At 33.1% G+C, this 24,081-nt stretch overlaps 2 protein-coding genes across 3 annotated transcripts; both read right to left on the reverse strand.

Annotated features, from left to right (window-relative positions):
* Positions 1–583: 583 nt before the first annotated feature.
* Positions 584–3,226, reverse strand: LOC133694793 (4-hydroxybenzoate polyprenyltransferase, mitochondrial-like). Its single transcript, XM_062116487.1, has 7 exons — positions 3,087–3,226; positions 2,822–2,891; positions 2,543–2,692; positions 1,737–1,872; positions 1,539–1,635; positions 1,211–1,404; positions 584–876 (listed from the first exon to the last, which is right to left on the reverse strand). Exons 1-6 carry the CDS (start codon positions 3,119–3,121, stop codon positions 1,335–1,337), a joined length of 558 nt encoding a protein of 185 aa, XP_061972471.1. The 5' UTR covers positions 3,122–3,226; the 3' UTR covers positions 584–876; positions 1,211–1,334.
* A 6,288-nt stretch (positions 3,227–9,514) lies between these two features.
* On the reverse strand, positions 9,515–22,260 carry LOC133694683 (uncharacterized). 2 transcript variants are annotated; one of them, XM_062116323.1, is made up of 24 exons: positions 21,989–22,260; positions 20,845–21,455; positions 20,589–20,713; positions 20,359–20,453; positions 20,046–20,273; positions 19,457–19,547; positions 18,923–18,974; positions 16,295–16,452; positions 16,009–16,079; positions 15,724–15,918; positions 15,527–15,565; positions 15,286–15,393; positions 14,610–14,699; positions 14,370–14,445; positions 13,936–14,032; positions 13,790–13,859; positions 13,520–13,696; positions 13,321–13,443; positions 12,960–13,043; positions 11,470–11,654; positions 11,126–11,264; positions 10,980–11,036; positions 10,169–10,240; positions 9,515–10,031 (listed from the first exon to the last, which is right to left on the reverse strand). In XM_062116323.1, exons 2-24 carry the CDS (start codon positions 21,420–21,422, stop codon positions 9,924–9,926), a joined length of 3,018 nt encoding a protein of 1,005 aa, XP_061972307.1. In that variant the 5' UTR covers positions 21,423–21,455; positions 21,989–22,260; the 3' UTR covers positions 9,515–9,923. The 2 variants fall into 2 exon arrangements, with proteins under 2 accessions (XP_061972307.1, XP_061972308.1); XM_062116324.1 differs by lacking the exon at positions 15,527–15,565.
* Positions 22,261–24,081: the final 1,821 nt, after the last annotated feature.

The following is a 24,081-nucleotide window of genomic DNA, read 5'->3' on the forward strand; positions in this document are numbered from 1 at the left end:
TTATTATTAGAAAAAGCCTTTATATTCTCTTTTTTTTTTTGTTGAAAAAGCCTTTATATATATATATCCCATACTGAAAAGTTTCAAAATGAAAATTTGCCTCATCGAACATTCAGTAATACATGTTGTAGAGGCTGAAGCGCATGTCCATCTTCAGCTATCTACAACTCGTTCCAAAGTTCCTTGTCATCTTTGCCAGTGTCTTCAGTAGTATTATGCTCCGACAATATTGACCAAGTGAGAGGGTAACAAGCATACAAGTACCTGTCTACTTCCATCAGATTTGCTTGAGTTATAATCTATGAACAAGGTTGTAGAAATTTGATGTCAGAGACTTCTCCAGAGGCAGGCACGACAACAAAGCCAACAACTAGCAATCAGATAAATGCTTTTCAAGCAACCATATTTGATGCTTGATAATAAATGACGACTCATTAATTGCATTACGTCTTCAACCTTGAATCACATTTGCAATCAACAAAAGTCAGCTTGTCCTAGTTTAGAAGCAAAAAAGCAGAATCGAGAACAAGAAAAATATGAAATAGCATCATGTTGGAAATGACTGAACCAGAAGCCCGATGCATAATAATAACTCTCAAGGCTTTTCTCTTCAATATCAACATATTCGAACAAAAATAAGTTGAGATGCTTACAACAACATTTCTGGCCAAAGAGAATGCTGTATGTATCCGTCTCATTCTAACTATAATACTGAATCTCAAATAGTGAAATTGAATTAAAAACGAAGAATGCCTACCTAATGGTTTTTATAACCCAAATGAACAAAATAGATCTAAACCCACCCCTCTGACTTCTAGCGCAGCCATATTGCTCAGTTCCTAGATGTCAGCAACAAAAGCTGTCTGTCCTCCAGTTCTGCAGCATGAGATGGTAAGAGCATCAAGATTCAAAACATTGTGGAGGAAACTAATAAACCTGCAAGCAACCTAAAATGATGGCCAAAAGAAAAATAATAAAACAAAAGGGAAAAGAAATAAAGATGGTGATCTTCTACTAAGAACGTTATAGCTTATATGAGCAGCACAGCTATCGATTATTAGTTGCTTCCCTATACTGTACTGAGAAAAGAATCTCTATTGATCAAAAGGATTACTCTGGCATAGTAGTTTTTTGGCTCCAACATAGTGCTCTAATTTGAATATTCAAAAGAATATATTCAACTAGCATGGAGAGAGGGAGATTTAATTACCACAAAAGGCATATCTTTTATGAGTTTGCCTTATCATCAAGATGATGTCAAGCAGGAACACCCTAAGAGGGTCAAATTCAGAACCACACTATGTTGTCAGCTTTACTGAAAAGTGACAATACCTCTATGACCAAAGTCTACCAAACAAAATGCCACTAAAAACAACAGCACCAAACCATTTGTTTGACACAAATCTGCAGCAAGAAAACAAATGCAATAGGAAGCAGTGAGTTGATCATATTACAAGCTTGAAAGTGGTTAAACGAATAATTTGAAGCACAAATAATGCTTCGCGAAATCATGAAACTCTTGTGAGCTATAGACATACTTTCTATTGCAATCAGCCCGGCATGATAGGTCAACTGTCCATATTTGCCAAGCTAATTGACCCGAAGCAGCTGCCAGAAATGCATAAAATGACCACCCTGCTCGTGTTTTGTAACGAAAAGGAGAAGAAAATGCAGATTACCATGGGCAAAACTACAGTAAACAAGACATGTACATCAGAAGCATAAAAAGCAAATACCAATATCGGCATCGAATCCACAGAGGGCAAGACTACTAATGCATGCAGTTCCAAACCCAGTGATCCACTCCTTTGTTGAATCCCCAAATCTCAAGGCCGTCGATTTAACACCCACTTTAAGATCATCTTCCTTATCCTTAATATATATCAAAGTTGATTTTAGAAGAGCACAAAAATACAACTCTCTGCAAACTATAAATCAAACAAATTTAGTACACGACCTCAAAAAGACATGGACAGCAGAACACCACAAAAGGAAAGAAAGAAATATGTTTATATAAAAATTAAAAAACAAAAATCCATCACCTAAACTACAACAATTTTAAGTGGAAAAATATGAATTATTTGAAACAAAAAAAAAAGAGTGGATAATCTGCGGGTTGTTTAAAACAGAATAATCTGTGAAGAAGGACAATAGAGGCTGAAATAGAAAACAGATAAACCTTGTAAATCAGAAACAGCAGTTATTCAAAATAAGCCATCCAGTTAAATAAAAAATAAAAATGAGAAAGGGAGAGTGCATTCAAAGCTCCAAAATTACAACAGTTTGTATTACTGCAGTGGCCCATTGTTGAAAGCTTTTTGCACAAAAGAATGTACTATTAACTCTAGGAGCACCAAGAAGCATGGGCAGAAAACGAAGAGGTTTCACTTCCCACAAGGAAAAGGCATGAGAGGGTTAATGGAATCTTACTATTTACAGTTCAGGAACCATATATTACATGGTTTTTATGAGTCAATTTACTTGCATGAAATAGCTGGAAAATAAAGGGCTAATGAAATCACCTTAAGCTATGATGCTATACCTGATGAGCATATATTGTGTCATACACCAGGGTCCAAAATACTCCACTAGCATATAGTGGTATCACAATAGCTGGATCCAGACTCCCCTTAACTGTAGACCATCCCAGTAAAGCTCCCCAATTAAATGTTAAACCAAGATATGCTTGAGGCTGCAACCAAACAATTGCATTTAACAGGGTTATCACCAGATTTTCTTGAACTTGGCATCAAATGTCAAAAAGCAACAAAAACTTGCACGAACATGAGAATACAGCAAGTAAATAGATAAAAATCTTTACCCAAAATGTAAATCTCTTCATAAGGGGATAGGAGAAGACCAGCAACAAGGATGAAGCTCCCAAAATACGGCTGTTAGAAAAAAATAAAGTAACAGTCAACCCAAATAATTATGCATGCTCAATGCAAGGTGACAACATTGAATTTGAATAGCTTGCAAACTACATGCAACTTCTAAGCGTGATTGGCGCAGCACTAACCTATAATTATTCAGTTGAAGAAGAATCCCAAGACCCAAAAACAATTGAAAACCAAGAAAACAAAGACCTTGAAATGGCGTCAAAAGACCGTGGTGGAGACATAGCGTGAAGCGGAGAGAAACCTGGTGGTTCCGGTGATGCTTCGACGGAGTAAAAACGACATTGTTTTTAGCGAAGAACGGGTTCAGCTTGTGTTGTTGTCCAATTCTGTGAGTAACGACAAAATATATTATTTGCCGCGACAGCAGTTTTGTTTGGTTAGAACAATTCGGTGGATTTAAAAAATACCGCGATTGATTGCTGAAAAAAAATTCTTTTTTTATAAAGTATTTTTTTTTAAAATAAATTTCTTGAAAATAAATTATTTTTTGATGTTTGATAATATTACTAAAAATAAGTTGAAAAATATTTTATAGTGTTTGACTATATCATTAAAAATAAGTTAAAAACAACTTATTAATATTTTAAAAAAAACTTTATTAAAATAATAAGTAACAAATCTTATAAATTAAAAAGTTGAATGAGAATGAAATTGAAAAAAAAATTAATTTCATAAATTATCTCAAATAAAATAAATAATAACAAAAATAATAAAGATCAAATCTAACAAATAAAAAAATTAAAAGATAATGAAATTAAAAAAATAATAATTATAATTTCATAAATTATTTCAAATAAAATAAATAACAATCAAAAGAATTAGGACCAAATCTGATAAATAAAAAATTTCAATTAAAAAAGTAATAAGAAAAAAACAAACAACAATAATAAAATTAAAAACTAAATTTGATATAAAAATCAAATCAAATTAAATTTTAAGAAAAAAATTTATATATATATGAGAAAGAGATTACGGGATCCAAAAACTTGGATCTCAATTTCCCAGCCGCCGAGTACGGCTAAAAATATTATAGATAATGAGATTGGAATAACCAGATAAAAAACAAATAAAAAGAATTATAAAACACTTTTTTTAAAATACTTGTATTAACTTTTCAAACTTATGACCTTGTTCATTACACTTTAAATATCGTATTTGAAAAAACCATGAGGTTCAATTCCTAATCAATCAAATATTGAAGGATGAAATTGAAAAAAAAATTAATTATACCAAAAGATTCTAAAAAAATAGCAATTAAAAGAATAATGATCAAAACTCAAATACCAAATAAATGTTATATTTGATTGAAAGGTGAAAATTGACAAGAAAAATTAATTTGGAAAAGGACCAAAAAAACTAAAAGAACGAGGATCAAAATAGACATAAAAAATAAAAACAAATTCATGTTAAGGATGAAATTAAAAAGAATAATAACTTTTATAAAAGGATCAAGAAAAATATCAGAAATCAAAATAATGAATAACAAATTGGAAAACATAATACCATCAATTTGGATTGAAGGATGTCATTAAAAACAAACAACACTTTTACAAAGAGGTAAGGAAAAAAATTAAAAATTAAAAGAATGAGGATCAAATTTAAAAATATAATAATTGTAAATTGAGATGGAAAGATAAAATTGAAAACAAATAAAACTTCAACAAAAAGGTCAAGAACAAAAATTAGAAACAAAACTATAATGGTTAAAGTTAAAATACCAACAACAAAGAGGGTCAAGCTATAATTTTCAAGAAGAGAAGATAAAAGGAGGGAAAAAAAAGGTTCACAAATAACAAACTGGACTACCAAAACCAATATGTGCCACACCAAATCAAATAGGACATTGTAGCACTTCCAACGATATGGAAAAAGGGTATTTTTGGATACCGAGAGGCGTTGCACACACTTCCCAAGATGTGCAGGTGTCTTCCATGTGCCTCTCGGTTCTGTAAATACTCACCCACATTATTATTATTTTTTAGCCAAATGGTAATTTGCTCCTGAACTGGCTAAGTAATTAAAAAAAAACATTTTGAAAATCTGAAAACACCCTTTGACTCCATGATTAAAACTTTTTTTTGTTCTAAGGTATTTTTTTATTTTAGTGTGTATTTTAATTATTTATTATTTTTATATTTGAACAAATATCAATTTGCCCTTTGTTAACCAAAAAATCATTATAAAAATGCCCTTTGATTCAAGATTTAATGTTGTTGATTTTAATGGTATTTTTATCATTTTATTATATAATTAAGATGAAAAAAATACTTTTTGTCCTCGATCTATTTGCCAATTACAAATAATCCATGCCAAAAAAACTTAAATACCCTTAAAAATAAGTATTAACATTTTTACAGGTGGAGAGAGGGAACAGTATCATTATATTTTTCCGGTGAATAATGTTTTTTAGTGTGGAGATACCTTGTTTTTCAAAAGGGTTTTTAGATTCTTTCAATTTGCACCTTTTTTTTAATAGTTATTTATATATAAAATTCATATGAATAACTTCATTATCTTTCAATTACAAATAATCTTTGAATTCATTATCTTGAGTTATAAATTAACTTGGAATTATATCCGCCAGGCATGATAACTAGTTTAATCTAAATCAAGTAATAAATTCAGAATTATATTGAGAATCTAATTCATTGGATTTTTGGCATCTGGCCATAGGTCCACTTATTAGAAATTTTATGAACAATGCTGTTATAAATACAACGGATATAACTAGATTTTTAATTCATGCTATATTACAAGCTAGTTTATTTAAAAAAAAATATAAAACAATATTCAGGTATTGATAACATGTTTTTAATGGAAATAAATTTTGAATCGTGTAGAGTTTGATTCGATGTGACATGGTCGACTTTGCGAATAAAAAAAACATGGAAAATCGATAAAAATATAGTTTGAAAAAAAAAAATTCAAAATAATATTTTTTTTAAAATATTAAGATGATAATATATTAGATTGATCTAATTCAACTCAAGGTAACCTTTCAAATCCATGACCTGAGTCATGAAATCAAGATAGCCCTATAGAAAGTAAATCGAACCAAATTATGAACCTCAATTTTCAATCAACTCAATATTGAATGATAAAATCTTAAAAAATTTCCATTAAAAAAAATTAAAAAAATATAAGTTAACTCGGGTTAATCGGTTGAATCTGTGACCTGAGCATTATACCAAGATAACTTTATAAAAAGTAAATTAAAAAAATCATAAAGCCTAGTTCCTAATCAATCTAATGTTAAATGATGAAATTAAAAAATATATATTTATATTAAGAAAAGGACTCAAAAAAATGACTCGAGTCAACCATATTAGTTAACCCACCAAACCACAACTTAGAACATGAAACCAAAATAACTTTATAGAAAGTAATTCAGAAACAATTATTATTAAGTTTAATTCTCAATAAATCATTGAAGGATGAAATAGAAAAAAGTTCAATTAAAAAAAAGGATAAAAAAAACTTGAGTTAGCTAGGTAACCCATCAAATCCATGACTCGGGTAATGATACCAGGATAATTTAATATAAGAAAAATCAAAACAAATATGAAGCTTAATCCCTAGTAAACCACATGTTAAAAGATGAGATTGAAAAATTTTTTTTAAAAAAAAAGTTTTAGTGAATAGTAATTTGTGAGGAGAGGAATAATGATTTCCCCTCCTCAATTAGTTCTTGTTAACTAAATCATTCACTTGTGCTACGCTGTGGGTCAAATCAGGTTTTTTTTTAAACGTTAAAAAAATATCTATACATTGCTAACATGTTTTCAAGAATAAAAATTTTAATTGTGTAGGGATTGACCTGTTATGACTCGTTTAACTTGGCAAGTCCAAAAGCAACATGGACAACTGGAATTAAAAAAACATAGGTCGACTAAATTTTTTTTTTGAGATGACATCTTTTTTTAAAAAAATATTGAGATGACAACATATTGAATCAACACGGGTCAACTCTAGTTAACATATAAATCCATAACTTGGGTAATGAGAATGTGACAACTTTGTAGAAAGCAAAATAAAAAAAAATATAGTGAAGTTTAATTTTCAATCAACTCAATATTGAGAAATGAAATTAAAAAAGTCAATTAAAAAAGATAAAAAGAAAACTCGAGTCAACCTAGATTAACTTACCAAACCTGAATTATGATACTAAGGTAGTGTTTGGGAATGCAACTCAAACGCCATTTGGCAAAAAAAAAATGATTTTTTTTGTTTAAAATAATTTTTTTTATGTTTTTGGATCATGTTGATATGATAATATCAAAAATAATTTTTTTAAAAAAATTATTTTTATGCATTTTCAAGAGAAAAAACATTTTAAAAAGCAATCACTGTCACAATATCAAACGCTACCCAAGGATAACTCAATAGAAATAAAATTAAAACAAATTATGAAGTCTAATTCTCAATCAATTCAATATTGAAGGATGAAATTGAAAAAATAAATAAATAAAGGACCTAAAAAAAGCTGAGTCAACTCGGGTTAACCTGTCAAACCTTTAAGACTAGGATAACCCTATAGAAAGAAAATAAAAACAAATCATGAAGTTTAATTCTCAGTCAACTCAAATGTTGAAGGATAAAATTGAAAAAAAATCAATTATAAAAAAGGATCAAAAAAATCCGAATCAACTAGCTTAACCCGCAAAACTCGTGATCCGGATTATGAGACTAAGATAACTTTATTTCAAGCAAACTGAAATAAATTTATAAAGTTGAATATCCAATAAATCTAAAATTAAATGATGAAATTAAAAAAATAAAACTAAATTTAATTTTCTTTTTTTTTAATCAAAGTAATATTCAGTTTAAGAGTATTTTGTGAGAGGAGGTCAACAATGATTTCTCATCGTGAATTAATTCTTGTGAAATTGTACACACAAGTTTTATGAAATTAAGCAAACATTGACAAATAGCTATTTTGATTAATTATTTGCGTGTTCAATCTCTATTAAAATCCTTAATTACTTGAGGAAACTTCATGTCCATGTAGAGAGCTTGCAAGCTTGGTAGAGTTACTGTGCCTTGAGAGTTTGTTTTTGTGAGATTAAAGGCCTTTATTTATAAAGGATCATATGACCTCTTTCATTAATAATACAGAACTCTCATTTTATTATTTCTTTCTATATATTTGCCAATGAGCTTGGAGCCCCATTAATGCTACATGACTTGAAACCGTTTGGAAACAATGTGTAAATAATATTTTTAAAAACTTAAAAAAGTTTTTGTTAAAATTTAATATAATTTATATATTTTAAATCATTTTAATATACTAATGTTAAAATGATATTTAAAAAATAAAAAAAATATTGATATACATTTCAATATAAAAAAATTATTTAAAGACATATTCGACCATGAAATAAATTAAGGTAAGCAGAATTTCCGTACGGCATGAGGCTATTTTTAGTTGGCAATTTTATTTTATTCTTTTTCGAGTCTTGACAATGACGAGAGGACACAGGGAGAGAGGAGAGTAGTTGATGTCTAAAACCACCAGATACGCCTATGATACTCGAAAGAGAAAAAAGCAATCTTGTCTTTTGGATAAATGGCGGATTACAGAAAAATCTAGATCAAATGGTCTCTTTTGTGGAACCAAGGATGAGAATTCTCTAATCTCTAGCTTATCTTTTGATCTCGATCCATCCCATGAAGATGCTGCCATGAACTCGTTTCGCGTTCTTCTGGCAGCTTCATGCTCTAAAGAACCACTACGACCCAGCACCAAGCAAACTGTCAACCTGCAGACATACAGAATCCAGCAAACGAAATGTAAGAGCAATTGATAAGAGGATGAACTCCGAAAGAGAAAGCAGCACTGTATGTTGTCACCATGACCACAGACGACGAAGAAAAAGAAAAGGGAAAAAGGTTTTTTATCGAAACACCGTTCTCCCCATCCTAATCTATCTGTGGACAATAATGAATGGAGAAAATTGAGGGAGCATATCATTAAAATTGACAGCATTTTTTCTGTAACACAATCTCCAGCTGACGAAAGTCTCCCGACGATTCAGATTTTCGTAGGACAGTTTTTTACGCCGGTGTTTGCTTACTGTTTTGATAGAGGAGAAGATATGTTCTCTCCGTAGAAAGAAACTGTCTTATAAACAAATTTATTTTTATACAATCTTAATCTCAGAAAATATTATGATAAAAAATAAATGTTGTTTTCACACTTGTCATAACAAAAGATACCGTAATAAGAAGATCAATGGTCATAGTATCTGTTAGGGGAAAAGAATTGCATCCCAAGCAAAGAAGTAACACCGAGGGCAGTGATCTTTAAGTTTAAGAGCACAAAAACAGGAAAGGGAGGTTAGCTCATCGTTTCACAAGTTCTTTACTAAGGTCTTCATCCTGAGACCTAAACAAAAGCCTACTCCATTGAATGTATTGAAGAGTAATCTAAGCACGAATCCACAGAGAGAAAAAATATGAAAACAAGCATTTGGCCCACAATTGAGATGGAGAAATCTAACATCTGCTTACATGTCAGGAATATGGATCCATAACGTGAAGCATGATTGCATGAATTAAATGCTGACAGCCTCATACTATTTTACGCAGTAACGATAAAGGATTAAAAGCATTGATTTGAAGAACTGACACAGCCATTTACATATCATTATCACAAGTAATTTGTTAGGAACTACAGGTTTAAAGACACCCACTGCAACTGTTTGCATTTGGCCTAACCAGCTACTTCGGACTACAATAATGAGAATCGCTGAATATAAATGTAAAATTTATGTGATGTCAGTACTTCTGGAAATATACATGGCGGGAAAGTAGCCTGTAAACTAGGGCAACGGGAAGCATGTTACATTGTATTATATCATCCTAGGCTGCCTCCTTCGCCCAGTGCACACCATGTGCAGAAGGTTGAAATGAGGGATCTGTTTAGATAATCCTCCGCTAACGGGAAAGCGTGCTTTGTTTCTTTTCTTCACCAACTCTTTTCCCCCAGGAATAAATTAATGTAGAAACCTGATCGGAGTAGTTTCAGAAACCAAAAGGTGATTGTTTTCTGCTTCCACCTTCTCCATATTGTTCGTTCCATTTCCTCAGCTCGTTCATACTAGCTGCATCGAAGGAAACTGAAGGCCCCACCTATAAAACAAGTAATAGATATCAATCTACATAAAAATTCCATAATCTCAGCATGAAGGAGAATGTATATGGTTTCACCGCCTGGCTTTATTCTTTGTATCAAACTGCTAAGAACAATCAATTAACCAAATTGTTACCTTTGCTTTTGACTGAATGAAATCATTCAAATTAAGTGTTCTTAATGCAAGAGCTGCACCATTCTTGCCGCCCTGTAGAGAAAGTGACCAGAGGGAAAAAGAGTAGAGTCAAATACTTGGCCACAAATCAGAAGTAAAAATGACTTCAGGCAACACAAAAGGTACGAAGAATTCAAAGTTTGCAGCTGGGGGGAGGTTTTCAGTGGAAGGGGACAGAATGCACACGTGATACAGTAGCAAACACCAAAGGTATTTCTGAGGTGCTTTGCAAGTGCATTTGGGGTGGGGTCTAAAGTTCAGGAATCAGGATAACTTCTGCCGTGTAATCTTAATAGAAATCAGTGAAATATTTCTGCTAATTTACAATTTTCACACTGTATACAGCAAACAATGAGCATTACTTAAAACTAATTATATTAAAAGGAACAGTTTATTATTTTTGTTGCATATGGCACAACCTCTTGCACACCAGCATTATATTGTTTTCTTATAAATTGAGCTAGTCATTAGTAGTTGATGAAGGAAACTTCCATCGATCATATGTTCTCAAAAAGGCAGGGGAAAGGGAAACGTGGCAGAAACATGAACTTGTTTTGCATGAAAAGACTATATATTCACTTTTTGTAGCTAACCAAACAGGTGCCCTAGTTTCAAAATGAAAATGACATGACCAAACGCAAGAGAGCAAAATTAATATCAAAACACAGCCAAGAATAAGCATTCAAACAAAAACAGACACCTAGTGTGCACAGGCCCCCGTATTAAAGGAAGCACAGTGTACATCGTGAAAAAAATTATTAAACTCAATCACCTTTTCTTCTTCTAAAAGTTCTTCGACTGGTCTATATGCTGCAGCAATACATAGGTTCTGAAAAACAAAATTTGAAACGGTCAAGGCACTATATATTTTCCAAGAAACTCAAAATTTGACATTCGGAGCAACCATTACTGCATTACCTTCAAATCACTTCCAGAGTATCCCTCGGTTGCATTTGCAAGTTTGTCAAACTGGAAATCAGGTTCTAAATTTTCTCGACTCAGAATTATTCTGAGAATCTTCATACGATTTTCAGCATCTGGCAGGTCCACGAGTATTCTATAGGCAGTGATATAGACAATTTTAATAGAAACATTATTATTGCTTTAAATAGCAGCAGACATGACATATGGAAAAATGGAAAATATAATTTCTAAAACCAGCAAAGCACACAACATATCGATACATGGAAAATATGATATCTATAACCACCAGATAGGCTGCAATACTCAAAATGACAAGCAAATTCATATAGCAAACTTGCCTTCTAGGTAACCGGCGGATTACAGCGTCGTCAAGATCAAATGGTCGATTTGTGGCACCAAGGATAAGGATTCTCTGGCTATCTTTTGATCTCATTCCATCCCATGCTGCCATGAACTCATTTCTCATTCTTCTAGTAGCTTCATGCTCGAAAGAACCACCACGAGCACCAAGCAAACTGTCAACCTACACATGCAAAATCCAGTAAATGAAATAGCATTCCCAATGTAAGAGTAATTGAATCCAGGGGTGTTTAGGAATGTCAAAAGAAAGCCATGTTTGCACTGTATATTGTCAAAATGACCACAAACCTAGATCCATGAAGAAAATGAAAAGGGAAAAGAAGATTATTTATCAGAACACCATTCACCTCATCATCACACAAACATCTACATGCAATAAAAGGAAGAGAAAAATAGAGAAGGAAGCAACTTGCTTTTTCCAATCATTAAAATTGTGAACAATGATACTCCATTCATGGTTGCATATTAGTATGGATTTTGTATTAGGTTTACCCCTTACACATCGAGCCATTGATTTTATTTTTGTTGTTGTGGACAGGTTCTCGAAGATGACCCCTTTCATAGCATGTCGAAAGACCATGGATGTATCCTAAATAACCTACCCATACTTCAACGAGGTGGTTCGTCTACATGACATTCCTAGATTCATTACTTCAGTAAAGATGTGAAGTTTACGAGTAGCTATTATGTAAATGGCCTAGCAAATGCTTTTATAGACTAGGAGGACAGGTCTATTCCCAAGAGAAGGCCTTGTCACGTCTGACTAGGTTAGCACATTAAAACTAAGATAATAGGGGATCCAACAATTGATTTGGGCTTAAATTTTTCCTAGTGATTTTACAAACAATTTTCCTATAAAGAACTACTGTGTCGCTTATTGGGCCGTTAGATCTTCAAGAATTAGGCATAGAAGTTGTTGTTTGAGCCAATTTTATTGTTTTCCTAGCATTTTTCATATTTATTATTTTTATCTTGGATTGCATTTTAATTTCCTAAATGTTTTCGGACTTTAGGTTGTTTCTTGTAAACTTTTTAAAGAGGCAATAACCATATATTTAAATTATAAAGAATAAAATTGCAAATTTAGAATTCTCATCTGCATCTAAAGCCTCACCAACATTGGAATTGAAGGGTTTAGATTGGGAACTGGACGAGAAGATAAGGATGAAGATTGTGAAGATAACTTTCATATTTCCCTGGCATTTTTATAGCAAGAAAAAGAAGCGAGATAGATTTGTTTCTGGATACTTATTGTGTCCTACAATAGATTTTTTCTATTATTCACATCCTACCTTTTACTAAGGGTAAAAATTGTAAACTGCACGGTATAATATCATGAATTTAAATTTAGAAGTAAAAGGTCGGTTTTTTCATGCTAATGCAGCAGTTTATTTCACTGCAATTGTCAAGTGTGTGGGCACGCACACACCCACACATGCACGCCCACACTGAAAAAGGAGAAACTAACCTCATCAACAAATATAATGACAGGAGCCAGCTTGCTAGCAAAGGAGAAGAGAGCCTTGGTGAGCTTTTCAGCATCTCCGAACCACTGTCTCAGGAAACAGGAAAACATTAACATGCAGAAACAGAGCGACAAATGACTACACAAACTGAAACTGCTCAGCTAAATCAATCATGATTGAATTTAGAACCCAATACATTTGTATAGAAGATATTTGTTACTGACAAAACTACAAACTTATACATATCAGTGCTAATTTTGTGACCTTGATTATTGCAGGCAAGAGAACGTGAAACACGGCTAAGGTCTACATCTTGGAACTTAAACCTAAATAAGTGGATACAGCATCACTTTCTTAATGTACCTTTGAAGTAAGAGTTGAACCAGTAATACTGATAAAGTTTGCCTCTGCCTCTGTAGCAAGTGCTTTGGCAAGAAGGGTTTTCCCAGTTCCAGGAGGTCCAAAGAGCAAAATTCCTTTGCAAGGCTGGAAAAGGCTTTACAAAATCACGCACTGAAAAATGGCTAACAAGGATTGTGCATATTAGGTGTAAAATCAGTACCCGCAACAAATTTCCACGAGAGAAAAGTTCTGGTCTCCTCATAGGAAGAATGACGAGTTCATTCAAAGCCTTCTTCACATCTTCAAGAGCACCTACATCATTGAATTTGACACCAATTTCACCCGGAGCTACCACAGCTGAAACAAAGTTGCTTTCATACTCATCCATGGCCACGTTCTGCTGATATTTCTATTCATTAGCGATGAGCATATAATATGTAAAGCTCTCAACATTCTCAAACCATTGAGAAGACCGAATTGTTACACATGCCTTCAGATTCTGTGATGGCTTTTCAGGTATGGTTTCTTGCTCCTTCAACCTCACGATTGCTATCTCAAGGCTTTCCATGAAAAGAATAGATATCAGCTTTAACATCCCAAAACTTTGACTAACATACAAGCATGAGGTAGGTATACCTTTTACGAGGCAAAGACAATCGGTCCCCCTTTATGCATGGGAGCAGGCAAGATGATAAGTAATGATTCTTCGCCCAGCCAATAACCTTTTCAGCCTCTGCAAAACAAAATGACATGTCAATTTACAGATCCAAAAGGTGTATCAGAAAAAAAAATTGTTCAACCTTCATTTGTAAAGTTGAACTTGTCAAACTAGTTAGGCTTGTAAACGTTTTTACAAAACCAAAGGTAAAGGTTATCATATTGATATTTAGACTTTTTTTATGGTGAAGAAAACTTTCATTCCTTAAACTTTGATTTGTAAAATTGAGCAGCTACTTTTTTTCCCTAAAAACTTCACAGTCAACATACAGATTTTGTGATGTTAGATACAGAACCAACAGTTTGATAATAAGCAGAAATCGGCTAAAAATATGTTATTTTCAGTTTCTTACTCCGCTTTGTTAGAATCAGACCATCAGTGTTTACGTGCAATAGGTCCATGCATGACATCTCATTTTCTTCGAGAACCTGCATTAGAATTATATCAGCAAATTCCAAAGACAAATGGTGTACAAAAGCATGGGTATCAAATTACCTAGTGCAACTTGGAATTTAAAAAGCCCACTCCATCTAACAAGTAAAGCAACTATAACACTGTCATGGTGAAACAACCTTTTACAGTGAGTCCCTACCTTGTGCAGTTCATTTAAATTACTCCTCGATATGACAATTTTCCTGTCCTCTTCAACCTGTTTATTGAATGTTCTAAGATGATCTTCCTCCTGTAAGCAGCAGGCAAAAAAATATACAATCAAAATGATTAAAAAAAACAGAGAGATAAAGCCACATCGAAAATATAGTAAGCGCTAGATCTCATCAGGACAGAAGCCAGTGCAGTTTGACAAGAAGGATTTCATGTTCCAACCCTAACATCTAAACCTCAAAGTAAGCTTCAGTCATGATCTCACTAGACACCCAGTAAAAACATGCTACCATCACAATTTCCTTCAAAGGAAAGCACATTTACTCAAGCACAGGCAGACCTGCAAAAAACACTTTTGTTCCATTCTAGGCATTAAACGGCATGCATTACATTTTCATAAAATTGTGTAGGTTAACTACTTGGCTCCAAATTTAACATTTGGTTTGTGTAGAACACTGATCACTCTTACACATACACACTTATTGAGGTCTAAGCCATACATTAAGGGATCCCAAGAAAGAGGAGGGGGCAAGGTAAGAAGGAAAAAGTAAAACAAAAACTTGAAAAACAAGACAGTATTACAACTGCAGTTACTCTGGAATACAGCATGCGTCTTTTCATTTTTTAAAACATATCAGAATACAGAATAAACACGACAGTCATACCTTTGGGGGATTGAGGCACAAAATATTGGTGAAGAGCTTGTATATGTCATTTTCATTGGATCTCTTTGCCCCTTTGAGTCCCTCAGTGAGATGCGTCAAGGAGAGAGGCTGGAAATTAAAATCACCTTTGGGTTAATTACATAGAAACAATAGCAAAGCTCAAAGCTGCCTTTGATAAATATGATACTAATCTTAAGATTTCAAACTCTTAACAACATTTTAGAAGTTTTGCAAGCCTTACCAGCTTTGCCAGATGACCCAAATTTGGGAGAACCATTGTCTGTTGAATATGAGATTCAAAGGAAAAAGATACAAATGAGAAGAAAATGGAGTGAATATTATCCACAGCTTGAAAAACAATTGAAAAGGGAATCAAATGCTTCCAACGTGTATGTATGTGTATGGGTGCATATAACTTGATAAACTTTTGAAACTTACAAATCTTTCTTTCTCCTTTGACCCTGTTTCAGCTTTGTTCTGCCCACAAATCAAAACAACAGGTCCTGGTAATTGGTCAAACATTTCCTGCACCTTGCTTACAAAATCCTTGTGGTTTGACTTGGGAACCGCCCTAGACAACCACTGTGAAGAATCTGCAAAATAGACAATAATGGGTTGCATGGAACACAAAACCTGCAAATTAGGGAAGACCAAAATTAATCTTAACAGAAAAATCAAGACGAGTAGCAATGGACAGCAAAAGAAAATACCAGACAATAATACCTCACACAGAACCTCCATCGCAATATAGCAGTCTTCTGTCTCAGTGTCAGGATCATGCTCAATATCCTTAGCTGTACATCAGCCAAAGTTCGGTTATTTACACCCATGCAAACACAGGCCACATATATAGTTAAAGGGGTAAGCCAGGTTTTAAATTTCCAGATTGGCTTTTTAATTCAAACATCCAAATGATGCTTCAGCACCTCATACAATTTTCATAAAGCTGATGACCTTAATCAACTTTAACCTCATTTCGATTTAAGTAGTTACCGATGCAAGGAATTACCATCTATCCAACAAACTGGTGCTTTTGCAGGCTGCTCTTGGAGTTTCTCATCCTTCTCTCCTTCATTTGATTTGTTATCATTACCAATATCCAAAATAACAGCGACTTGATCTCCATTCATCTCATATACTTCCCCACGTTGACCACTTGATAACAGCCTGAAAACATAACGCTCTCTGATCAAAAGTTCTGCCTGCCAATGTCATGAGCGCAGGAAATATGAAAGTGCATGCACTCTAATGTCGATTGAATTAATGTTCTTCCAAAGCCTATAACAAAAATTTTCTTAGCTTTGTTAGTCCAAGTAAATGAGTAAGTCTAATGAGACTAAAGGTGATCTTATGCTGTTTTAACAAAAAATAAGAGCTTATATCTGGTTAAAGCTATTGCAAAGATAATTTACGGTCAGAATAACTTATCACAAGTTTCACTTGACATGAGTCCAAAGCATAGCATGTAAGGCTAAATCATAACATATGCTGAGGATCATGCACTACCTCATAAAGTTGACATCTCAGTGTTAGAAGACAAAGCCTTAGAAAAGCAAAAGACTTTTTATTTATTCACCACTCTTTCTACACTTTCAAACAGTCAAATGTAATAAATCAACACATCTGAAAGCTTCTGCATTTCCGTGGGGCATCTGAACTTGAAAGAAACAGGGTAAGCAATGCTGCAAAATATTGAGACAGCAGCAGGCCACTTTATGACCTAAATCTAGCAAGCACCACCAGATGGGCAGCGCCAACAAATGATCATCTAGAATTGTGTACCAAGAACACACTGGCTGGTCAATGAAAACTCCACCAGAATCATCCACTCTACCTAGGACAATAGTTATTTCTTAACTAAGTAAATGAATATTGACCAACAGCTGTTTTGCTAATCAATTCAAAAGTGCTGATACTATACAACTTTGTGTGTTGTCTCATCCATCTATACGCTGCAAATTTGCTAAAAGGAAATTATCAGTTTCCTACTGATGCCTAAAAGTTCTATATGTAGGCAAACATACATTACTTGAATTTCTTTTTTTACATTAAAAATAGCATGCAAGTATTACCAGCATGACCAGTGATGTTTTTAAGCCTCCTTAAGCATCTATATGTTTGCTTAAATTTGTGAAGTATGTAGATATTTGTGTCTTTATCGCTGTAAGTTCCTCTGAACTTAATTTTTTCTCTGAATATCAATATGTGGAATCCCTGGTGTAGAATATTTAAAATGCTTCGGGAAAAGAAGATGCGGTGGATACTTAAAGTGCTTGACAAAAGTTACCGGGTTAGGTCCCCATCCCAAACAATTAACCTTTAAAAGAAAATTTATCGTGATTAGCAGGGTAGTTGGAGAATTTTCTGAAGGTAGGAACCATGCTGAGTAGTTGGAACTGGCATTTAACATGCAAGTACTTAACTGTTTAATGCAAGATAACAAAACATCTACGCTTGCTCTCTAGAATGGACCAGAGTAGGAATTGCTAGATCCAGGACACAAAAGCAGAAGCACATGTCAAAATGTAAGAACCTCTAATATCCCCAGGTCTGTGAAATATGTAATACCACCCACCAAAGAAAATAATTCTGTGTGGTACAGTATTCACAAAAGAGAAAGCAGAAAATGAAAGGAAATGCCTTGGTGAATTGTATCCTGACAGAAAATGAAGCCACCAAGGACAGAAGCAGCTCCAATAAAATGTCAACAGTGCAATGTCATCTATATCAACGTTCACAATAATTATCACATTTGAATTGGGTATAGCTCAATAATTTTTTGAAACAAGCATTGCCTTTTTCACCTACTATACTTCATCAAGGTGTTCAGTGCAAATTTTTTCAAAGGAATATCCTTAGCAGACAAGTAAAGAGATTGGGGAGAGCTCTTTTGTTTGTTCTAATTTTTGTACCACAATCAACCTCTCCTAACTTTCCCCCATCTATCAACAGCAAAAAAAACAGTGCCATCTATGTGGTTTGGTTCTGCACAACAGGACAACTAACCGACCCACCAGCCATGGACAGTGGTATAAGCATTTTTCAGACCATAAGATATAGGTATCTTCCCCAATATAAACCTGTGATGTCAAATTTTATGTGGTTGATGAGGTTAAGCACAATGATTTTTTAAAAAAAAATGACCAGAATACCCTCTGACCATGATACCCGTGGTCTTAATAGTCATGTATCAAACCAATCATTTGATTGCCACCATCTTATTTTCAAATCTGAGCCTTTCGCAAATAAGTGGTTTTGTTTGTTTTGAATACTGTTATTGTATTTCTGCATATAACAATTTGTATTTTGTATGCATGGTCAGGACAATTTCCTGTCTTTATTCTTTTTTAGTTTTTTTTCCCCTTATTTTGGTTCTCTTTTCTTTTTGAAAGCATGTGATTTGTTAAGAACAGCACACATACACAAGCAACAAATATAATGTATAGCAAAGCAGCGAGTCAAACTCTTAGATCTGTAACAGGTCCTTCAATAGATCATTGAATGATCTGCATCCTTGTATGTATGCATTTTGAAAATATTTAATTATGACATTGAAATTTCTATTTTGTTAATGCCTAAAATGAGGAAAGATCTATTATGTCTTAAATGCGACAAAAGGGAGATAAAGAAATAGTACATATCATCAGCCTCAATGCGTATGGACGGCCCCACGTACTTCACCCGATCCCCTAATAAAAGATGACAAAGCAAGATAAATGGATGAATGGAGAAAACCATAAAAAAATGTCAAACTTCCTTTTTAAAAAAAATCAGCAATGCGAAATGCCTAAAATCAACAATAACACAATAATACTGTAAATATTGCTATTTAAATTTGTTCAAATTGAACATGAAAACCATCAGAATTCAACAACCATCATAACATAAAATAATCCAAGCACGGCCATGATAGCATCTTCACTCAAAAACATACAGCAGCTACTACTACTACTAGAAACATTACCACCACAAACCAACCTGCAAGGACTGCCTTAAAAAATACAAAGGAATGGAAACAAAGCTTATCAGAGAAATATGTTTGCACTTATTTGAAAAACAGAATCTAGAGAAAGAATACAATGGCAATTAGGGAAAAAACATGTTACAGAGCATAGTTCTAAAATGGAAAATAAATAAAAGCACAGTGTAAGGATAGTTGGAAAAAAGTTACCTTTATTAAGTGGCTTTTTGAGGGTCTCAGAAGTGTCTTCAGCCTCATTCTTTGAGGGCTCAGATGAACTGTCACATTCTCCAGAGACTCTCTGCCATAATATGAATACACAATCAGAAAGTCTACCATGCTCTTCATTAAAAAATAAAAATTCTGATAACCAGAAATTAGGAAATATTTACAGTTTGCCACGGCTGTCCACAATCCACAAAATAAAAATTAATTATGAAAAATTAGAAAGCAATAAGTTTTAATTGAAAAAATTTGACAGCAGCCATAAGTTCATAAAGGTCCATAGCAGCAAAAGGAATCAGAAACCAATGGCCAAGCATATTAAAACATCAAAAGCATCATTCTGACATCATCATCACATGTCTCCTTCCTTCACACATTCTTGCCTGTATCAAACAAGTGGAACTGCTTTCCGAGTCACTATATTATCCCCAATTCAAGACCTAGTGTTGATGAGATCAAGTTAGCATCTCACAGAATATTTTCCTAATCCACTCCATTCCATTCCTCCAAGTTGCAACAAACAGTGAGTGGTAAAATACCTTGTATTAGACAGCTGATACTTTAGAAAACATACCTTCTCAAATTCTTGTAGGCTGAAGGGAAGAAGCTTCTTCAGGGCTGCCTCAGCAGTTGCCTCTACATCAACTGCATCATCATCACTAAAATCTGATTTAGCCTCAACACTGCTTGTCCATTCCTCTTCATTGACTGTGTCATTTTCGTCCTCAACTTCTGACTCTGAAATACCATCCTCCACAGCTTCTGCACTATCATCTGATACACACTCATCATCTCCAAAATCCTGGTACAAGATCAAAATAATGATCACTAAAACTTAGTTTGGATATCAGAAATACAGAAATATCCAAAAATTATCTTAATCTTACATAATGTGCAAGAACGCCGCTATCAAGCACCAGCAGGGGAACCTGTAAATCCTGTGCCAGTGCTTTAACAGTTCTTTCCCGATAAAGCTCGGTTCCTGTAGATGGCATCAAGACATGGCTAACTGATTCAAAAGCTCATTTTTGGTTTTACCAGTAGGACTCAAGAATATAATACAAAAAAATGAAACAAAGCAGCAAACAAGTTTTAAAACAGTTGGTTGGTAATCAACCTGGAACACTCTGGAGCAGAATTCTCCCACTCGAAGATGTCAGACGAGCCCCATAGGAAGTGGTGCATTTTTTATGTTTCAAATGGGAAGCAACGCATTCCACCAGAGTATTTTTGGTGTGCTCACTAGAAGAGAACATAAATCATTAATGAATTTCCCAAACTGAGTGATTTAGTAATAGCCAAACCTAGTGACTTTTAAGATTAAAAAAAAAAAAGAGGCTGATGATAAATAACAGACTAGTTGGGGCAATTACTTGATGTAGTACGGAAAATTATCCCAGGAAACATGCAGCTTCTCCCATGGAACAATTCTCCTCAAGAATTCATTTTTAAACTTTTCTCTTCTAGTCAAAGATGGAGATTCCTTCTTTTTAGCTTCTATAGCAAGCTTCTCATTATGAAGCCACTCCTTTTGATCTTGTTCCCCTAGTCGAGCATGTGCATCACAGTGCTTTGCATCTTCACTAACTGTTTCTTGCCGGGTTTTCTCATTATCAGAGCTAGCTCCATCTTTCACCGGGGCATGTTTATCCTCACTCGTATTCCTCCCATCCGATCCTGAACTACATGCACGGAATTGAATATCCGTCCAACACGTATTAGACCTTCTAAGCAAACCACCATCACTATTTCTGAAGGCAATGCTCTTTGATGAAAGTGAATATAATAGCTTTCTTTTAATGAAACCAGCATGCAAAAAAGGGGCCCTCGCTACTATTGAACAGCAACAGCTCATAGACCGGTCCTGGCAGTTTGGCCTAATGAAATGCTTTGATGGATGAAAGAAAGAACCCCATCTCGGATTTCTACACTTAATTATTCCTGCATACATTGTAGCTCCTTGCTCCTGCTAGCTCCTGCAGTACTGCAAAAACAACGAAACTATGTTCACATAAAATCATAAACAGCACCAAAAACAAGAATTTGATTACAAAATCTGCCATAAAACCATTACCCATACACATTCAGCCAAAAAAGGGCACTCAACAAAAACTAAAAAAAAACTCGAATGTATCAATGCATATACATGAATGGCAAGGAATTATCAAGATATGCGCAGCAAAATTTTACCCAAACAAAACTGGTCCTTTGCTATTTCAATCATTCCATTCAAAGTTCACATTTTGCACTTTATAATCTTTTTAACAATCAAAAACACTAACAAAAAGGCCATGGTTATAAAATCTAAGATGAGCCCATTAACCCTACACGTTCAACTAAAAAAGGGCAGTCAACAAACCCTCCAAAAATTCTAGTGTAGAAATACACACACGTGAATGAAAAAGAACTCTTGCCACCTGCTAAGTAATTTTACCCTTATATAGCTAATTCTTTAACATTTCCAGTCAATTAACTGCAAAAAAAAAATACGAAAAAGCTTGATAAAAGATTACTAACGTTGATGAATTAAGAACTTCAAAACCTAGTTAAAGTTCAGTCACGTGCCCATAACAAAGTTACATACAAGCTCTCTCTTTTTTTCCTCTCCTCTCTTTTGAGAGAGAGAGAGAGAGAAGAAAGCGGTAAAAGTGGAAGCGAGAGGAGATGTGAGAGTGTTGTTAGTAAGAGGGAGAGATTAGATTTGGGGTCGATAAAGGATATGAAGGTACGAGTGTTGTGTTTGCAAGTTTTATCTTTTATGTTACAAACAACATCTGTTGTCAGAGGTTTCACTTCTCTTTTTTTCTTTTTTCTTTTTCTGGTTTCTATGTTTTGCGTTTTGAACATAATTAAATAAAAATATGCTTTAAATTTATTTTTATTTTTTGTATTTTTGAATTATTTTGATGTGATAATATTAAAAATAAATTTAAAAAATAAAAAATTATTATTTTAATAAATTTTCAAATGAAAAATACTTTAAAAAGTAATTATTATCACAATATCAAATATCATCTTGGTGTCTGTCTAAGACCTATTTATAATTGTGGTAACAGTTGTGACTCAAAATATTTTTCACTTATAAATGCATTAAGATAATATTTTTTTTATTTTTTAAAAATTATTTTTGATATCAACGCATCAAAATAATTCAAAAACACTAGAAAAATATTAATTTTAAACAAAACAAATTCAAATATTTTGGAAACGCGGGTTACAGGCCCTTAAAGTTGCATTTTAAAATATTTTTCGTTTAAAAATGCATAAAAATAATATTTTTACATGTTTTGAAATTTATTTTCAACATCATCATATCAAAAAAATCTAAAAATATAAAAAAAATAATTTAAAGCTAAAAAAATCAAAAATTTTCAAATGCGCGATCCAACCGCAATCTCAAATACCCCCTTTAGTACTTGTTTGAAAATATGGTTGAAATTATTTTTTAAAGTATTTTTTGTTTAAAAATACATGAAAATACTATTTTTTTTAATTTTTAAGTTTATTTTTTACATCAACATATCAAAACGATCGAAAAATAAAACAAAATTAATTTGAAGTTCAAAAAAAAATTCAAAAGTGCAATTGAACCGCTATGTCAAACATTACCAGTTTGACACATTTTGCATGTTATGGGCTTGCAACACTTGTGTTTTGGCCCATATTGGTGTCCTGCACGACAACGCAGACCAAGTTAATTTTTTCTTAACATAAAAAATACCGAGACGACGTGGTGTTTTTAAAGAAGCAAGAAGAATATAGGACTCAAATCATTGATTTAAATGGGTTCAAAAAACTTAGTTAATATAATAATATGATTGTAAAACAAAAAATGACAATAACCAATAAAAAGATCAATATCATGAAAAGATACCCTCTAAATATTCCTAAAAGGTTTCAACTTTCAACAATCTTATTTGATCACAAACAAAAATTGAATGAGAACCAATAACCTTATAAAAAAAATATTGAAGAAATATGAAGCTCAAACGCCAGTAAAGCAAATGTTAAAGGATAAGTTAGAAAAAATATCAATTTAAAAAATGATAAAAAAAAAACTTGACTCGAGTCAGCATACCAAATTCACAATCCAATCATAAGACTAGGATAAACCCGTGCATAAGACATTGAATAAAATAACGGAGATCAACTCTCAAGTACACTAGATGATGAAAGGTTTTTAAGCAAACAAAAAATATCAATTTAAAAGAAAAACTTCGAAGTCAAAAAGCTTAAGTCAACTCGAGTTAACTCGACCAACCCGTGACTTAGGATATAAGATTAGGATAATCCTGCATAAAAAAAGTGGAAAAAATATGAAACTCAAGGTCCAGTAACCTAGTGTCGATTGATGAAATTAAAAAAAATCAATTTTTTTACAAAGAAAAACCTAAAAAAAAATCAAAGTTAAATCAGGTTAATCTTTAAAACTCATCCCTCGGGTCATAAGATCGAGATTATCCATAGAAGGCAAACACAAAAAAAATCTCAAAGAAAATTTCATGATCATCCAAAATTAAAAAAATAAAAATAAATTGCAGTTAAAACAATAATGATCAAATTTGGCATGAAAACTAAATGAAAGAAAATAATGAGGAACTAAATAAAAA

The sequence above is a fragment of the Populus nigra genome, chromosome 5, assembly GCF_951802175.1.
Source record: "Populus nigra chromosome 5, ddPopNigr1.1, whole genome shotgun sequence".
Classification (NCBI taxonomy): domain Eukaryota; kingdom Viridiplantae; phylum Streptophyta; class Magnoliopsida; order Malpighiales; family Salicaceae; genus Populus; species Populus nigra.